Here is a 6,000-nt window from a genome sequence, read left to right as displayed (position 1 = left end):
GCTGGTCTCCACTTGGACATATTGTTAAGCATGAAAACAAGCTTGGGAAAGATGACCTATATCAGGGCTCAGCAAACTACCTCCTACAGGCCAAATCTGGCCCACCGTTTTTTGGACAGCCCATGAACCAAGAATGACTTTCACATTTTTAAATTGTTGAAAACGAATCAAAAGAAGAATATTTCATGACAGAAGAAACTACTGTGAAATTTGATTTCGGTGTCCATAAATAAAATTTTGCTGGAACACAGCTATGCCCATTTGTTGAGGTCCTGGGGCTACTTTGGTGCTTGTAATGGCAGAGTTGAGTAGTTGCCATTGAGACCATGTAGTCCACGGAATCTGAAATAATTATTACTTGGCCCTTTATGGGGAAAGTTTCCCGACTCTTGACCTATATGATTGCAGCCACTTACACAACAGGTGGATTGTTTTCCTCCAAAGTCTAGAAGCTTTCTCTGTTATAATGAAAATGAATGCCCCTGGGGTCAGCTGATGAATATAAGCGGCACATTCTTTGAATTATCTTTGAGAGAGCTTTGGGTCCACAGAAGAACACTCCAATGTTACTGCTGCAATAGAGGTAAGACAAGGGTAGAACGTGTTACACAGGGCACGGCCAGCCAGGAGCCAAGACAGAATGATACAGTCAGTGAGTAGCTGCGGTTGTGACTTTATGTATTTGTTTTTCTCCACCCACTTCCTTTTTTCTTAGACTCTTTTCTCCTACTTTCAGTACCACGTTCTCCCACAGGTTCCCAGAGTCCTGTTATGCCCTGCATCACACAGGTAGGTGAGACCAAGAAGATTGAGGCTGGCAGGGGCCATGAGGGCAGGTGAGCGTGTTTCAATATAGAGGTGGTAACGCCTGGAGTTTTGGTCCACCTCTTGGATTGGTGATTAGAATGTAAGCTCCCTGAGAGCAGGCATCTGGTCTGTTTTACTCATCACTGTAATCCTACCACTCAGAATAGTATCCAGCATACAGTAGACACTCAATACCTGTTTGTTGAAGGAATGAATGAAGGGCTCTGCTCATTATTATCTGCGTGGTCTTGAGTAAGACTCGAAACCTCAATCTCTGCATGTTTAAAGCCAAGATAATAACGACTACTTGGTATGTTTTATCCAAAGCAAAATGAGATGATGCATTCCAAAAGGTTTTAAAAGTGTTAGTTATTACTATTGTTCAACCCTGCCTTTTCATAGTTGATAACATTTACACAAAAGTTCTAGCAACTTAGTTTAGCTCTCCCTTTGGAATTACTTTACTTTTCAAGGAAGGTCAAAAAGAAGAGGTGGAAAGGAAAATCACATTCCTGAAAATGGAGTCACCCCAAAGTTGTCATCTCTAATTATGGCATTTCAGAAAACAGTGTTGAAGAGGTGTTTTTGCGTATACTGACTATCCCAGGGCTGCTCAACTCCCTTGTAAACACAACTGACAGCTCTCGTTATATATAAACAGTGAGTCAGCACCAGGATTCAAGTTGTCTCTGGGAATCGGGAGGGGCCGGTCTCTATAGGGACTTGTAGAGACCATGTTTTCCCCTTATCTTGCATTGAACTATTCCTTGTAGTATTTTTGCAATCTCTGGCACAAGCTTAATTAGTTGCTCTAGTCTGGATCAAAAGTTCTCATACTTTGCTGTGCAAAAAGTTATCTAGGCAGACTATTAAAACATAGAGTCCCGGGCTTGAATCCAAGGAATGCATTTTTAGCAAGGCCCCCAGGTGACATTAAAGCACATGGCACTATGAGCTACACTTTGAGAAACACTGTCTTAGAGAAACTCCTCGGACTCCGGGACCAGCTCACTGCACCACCTTTACGTCCTCAGACCGTTTTTGTTGGGAAATGCCTCTATAGTCTCATTCTTCTTAGCTTGTATATTAATATGGTTCCGTGCCATGTACTGAATCCACATTTAATTATGTGTTCCAGGACCATAATATCCATGGTAGAAATTGATGGTTCAATTACATTTCAAACTCTAGCTTCAAAGGAACTTATCAAGTGGATTCATTTGTAAATGACAGTATGTTTAAAATGTATAAGTATTATTTTTAAAGACATCATTCCCATGGCTAAATTCGAGAAAATACTTTTTCAGAAAGTATTGCCTACTGGAAAAATTATGTTTATGACTTAGTGAAGCACTTTCAAGGTGTTTATGGAAATATCACCCAACGGTTAAGAGTGCTACTGGTTCCACCACTTCGCTGCTGGGAAACTTAGGGCATATTAATTCATCTCTTAAAAGCCCCCCTTTCTTTATCTCTCCATGGGGACAGTTCTATGCCAAACTCCTAGTGCCTCCGTGAGGGTTAGACCAGACTTAGCACACGGTGAGCTCTTGGGAACCGCTGTCTTACGTTATGACCCACACGATGTCTGCCTGCTCCGCGAGGCTGATCACAAGGTGCGATGTGGGCTGTTAACCCAGCAGTGGTTACAGATTTCCTGGAATCAGCACTCTTGCACTAGGTTTTTTGAGCTCTGGACTTTTGAATGATACATGGGTCAGGCAAAACGCTTCCCAGTGGGCAGTCTGCTGCCCCGAGGCATCCTTGCATCTATATTCAAAGACATTGTTATGGGTGGTGATATTTTTCCATTAGTGTAGGTGTTACCAAAGAGATTGCCCACTGGCCCATTCCCAACAGGCTAAGATTGCCCTTTCGTTTGCAGCCATGGTGACTGTTTGCAGATCGTGAAGATGCTCTTTGATGCTCTGCCTTTAAGACTCCATTTCAAAGGATTCTGATCGCTGGCTGCCAGGTGTACCACTGGCGTCTGCAGCAGTTCACAGTCACCCTGCCTCTTGTGAAGTTGTGGCTACGACATTACACAGCTGAGTACACACGTTTCTGTATTTATGTAACTGTCATGGTTACGCAATGACCAAAAAGTCTCACAAAGGCCATTCATTATCTACCTTCCACTAAGGCAGAAAGGCCAGTGGTTCACTAGCTCCCCTGCATCACTGTCCCCACACATGGCATTCTTTTGCTTGTCTTGCTTCCCCTCCTCGGCGTTTGTGGTTTCAAGTACGGAGCTTTCTCATCACGAAGGCTTACTGTGAAGCACGGAGCTGAGAAGCCCCACAAAGTGGTTAAGGCACAGATGCGGCAGCATTTTTTTCTTTTATGAGGCAACGGACAACTGCAACAGAACCCTAATGGGGTTGGTAAAGAAAAATTCTTCTATAAACTTTAATTATCCACGATTGCTCAGAATGAAAAAAAAAAAAGATTCTCTCTAAAAGAAGTATAAAAACACAAGGCATTATTCTTCAGTTTACAGCCTGCAAGCTGCAGAGTTTGCACACCCGGGAGGCACTGGATTAGGGACAACATTAGCGGCATCGATCAGTCTGGGCTGCTGACTTTCATGGGAAAAAGACAAATTTTACACAAGCTGCAAAGCTGGTTAACATTAACAGCATTATTTTTAGCTCTGATAAACAATAAGGAAAATCCTCCTGTCCCCCTCTTATTTGCTAAATAACTATTGTGCTCTTTTTTTGTGGGCTTGATGCATTTTTCAAAACAGTTCAGCTATGCCATGCCTGAAAGGCAGCCAAAATGTCACCTCCCAGGAGATTTCCGCCCAGCAGATATACGGGAGGGTGGGTGTGCTTGGGAATAATCCCACCATCTTGCTGGCTTCCCAGGTTCTGCTGCCTTGAGCCCTGCTCTCTTTAAATTGTATGTTTGTTTTTCTGTGTTGGCTTTTATGCTTGGTAAGTTATAACCCTGTAGGGGCAGACCCTAAACCCCATTTAAAAAAAATCAAATTACTTTATGCCCTGAGTGCATTCTGCAAATAAAATCGATAAACAGAAGCTTCCCATGGATTTATGGAGGCTTAGAAAGGAGACAACAAGAGCTACAAGCTCGGTATCAGACAATGGACACAACTTCTGGTTAATCTTTCCTAGAGAATGTTTTTCATTAGAAATGCCTCCAGAAGATTCAACACATAATTATATTTTGTACAACACCTTCTTTTTCATAACCACAGATGATAATTGTGTTGGCCTTTTTTTTTTTTTTTAAACCCATCTCCCAACTGATTTGCAGCAGCCTGCTCTACTACTTTTCTCTGCATCCTAATTATTCAGTTGTTGATTAGGGGCTACAGGCGTCCCTAATGGTGCTTTGCTCACGGCTGAGGCACTTCTCTAGCTCTTCCCACCAACTCCATCTTCTTTGGCGAGTCAGCACTCTTGTCCTAGCTTCCTCATCCCTCTTGGGGTCCCTTCACTTGCTGAAGCTGGTTACTGTGCTTGGCTCTGAGGAGCACAGATAAAGTTGCTGCCCTTGAGGATGTCACAGTTAAAGAGGGGAGAGAAATGAAAGCAGTTGACTCGTAGTATTGGATCCCTGGGAATGGTAGAGCCATGTTTCTGCCAATCTTGTCCCCTCCCCTTCTGATAAAACACTAAAAAATATACACCTTCACACTGATATACGTCACCCAGAAATATGCAAATATTTTTGCCATATCTAATGATTTGACAGATAATATCACCAAAGAAAATTTGCAGAATAGTGATAGATCCACCCTGTGCTCACCCACCTCCCTAATCCCACCTGCCACAAATGGAAGAGTGCCAGTAATTTTCGTTGAATCTTCACTTGATTATAACTGGAGGGCTGGATGCCCTCTGGTGCAAAGGTATATTTACGTATGCTAATAATATCCAGTCATAAGTTTATGGTGGCTTTCTTTTTCTTATGAAGCTATAATTTATTTTGTGTGGGATTTCCACTTAAGTCTATTTCTTTGAATATTCTGAACAATTTAGTCATGTAAGGAATGTTTAGGATATCCTTTTAGATAGGCAGACTTGTGTGCTATAATCAGAATGTTAATTTCTTAAAAATATCATTTGAAAACATTTTGCACATATGCATGTACAAATGAGAATTGGAGGGTGTGCACACAAGCAAATGTGGTTCCAGATGGACACATTTACTCGATTTAGTATAAAGGTATTTTTACATTTCTGAAAACAATGGGTGGTCTAAAATACATTCATGCAGCATGGATTAGAAGCTCCCAATCTTATGGTAAATTGGCACCTTCCTTCACAGTTGGGCTGGGTTGTGCTGTTCTAACAAATGGTAGTATTCTTCTTTATTTTTTCCTTCAAGAGAAAAGAAACGCTTCTACTGAAGTTATGAAGAAAAATGGCCAAACCTTCAAAGTTTTTATGGTAATTAGTTGCATAAAGTTTTATGCCTAAAAGGCATGGTGAAGTTATTAGTAGATAAGTCAAAAGCGGCAAACTATAAATATTATGTGAAATGTAAGGTCGAAGATTGAAGTCTTATGGAATCATTTTATTCAATTAATTAAAAACAACTGATCTACAAATCCAGAAGGCTGGGTACACGCATAATGTGTGTTTATCAAAAAAGTAGCTAGATGTGATCAAGATGTATTTATTTACATTCTGTCTACCTTCTTGGAAACGATTTCCTGATTTTCTGAACATTTGCCAAAAGCTTGGGAACATATTGAGAACATCTACAAAAAATGAAATATAACTTCTATTTTTGTATAAGATGCACATTTCTAAAGATTAATAAGACATAGGTATCAGGGTATGTATTGTATGTATTTAATTAACCTATTTATTTTAATTAAGACAATAATTTCCATTGTTTTTGTGTTTAGAGTAATTTTCTGTGCTTGTCTAACTTAAGCAATATACAACGATTGTCACATGTGGTGAGTTTGGCCGTATCAGTAAAAGACTTACTTTTTACATATCCACTTGCTATTTATTGATCTTCTTTTAAAAATATACTTGTGTTTTTGTAATACAGCTGATACAATTACGAAAATTAATTGCACATAAAAACAACAGAATATACTTTCCTATTTTCTACTCTTGGTCTTTGATCTCTTTTTAATTTTTTCTTTCCCTTTCCTTATTTGTTTTCATTTTGATGCCCATCAATTTGTTTCTCTATTACTGTTATTAT

The 6,000-nt window shown here is 40.1% G+C and overlaps 1 protein-coding gene across 1 annotated transcript in view; it reads right to left on the bottom strand.

The window, feature by feature from the left end:
- Positions 1-445: 445 nt before the first annotated feature.
- Positions 446-6,000, bottom strand: part of NOX3 (NADPH oxidase 3) — a 58,013-nt gene continuing 52,458 nt past the window's right edge. Inside the window, exon 13 of the mRNA XM_060030487.1 lies at positions 446-572. Coding sequence (XP_059886470.1) covers positions 446-572 — 127 coding nt within the window. The remainder of the gene's footprint in view (positions 573-6,000) is intronic.

This window comes from Delphinus delphis, chromosome 14, assembly GCF_949987515.2.
Source record: "Delphinus delphis chromosome 14, mDelDel1.2, whole genome shotgun sequence".
Taxonomy (NCBI): Eukaryota; Metazoa; Chordata; class Mammalia; order Artiodactyla; family Delphinidae; genus Delphinus; species Delphinus delphis.
Note: the sequence above shows the minus strand (reverse complement) of the source record. Positions and strands in the feature narration are given on the sequence as shown.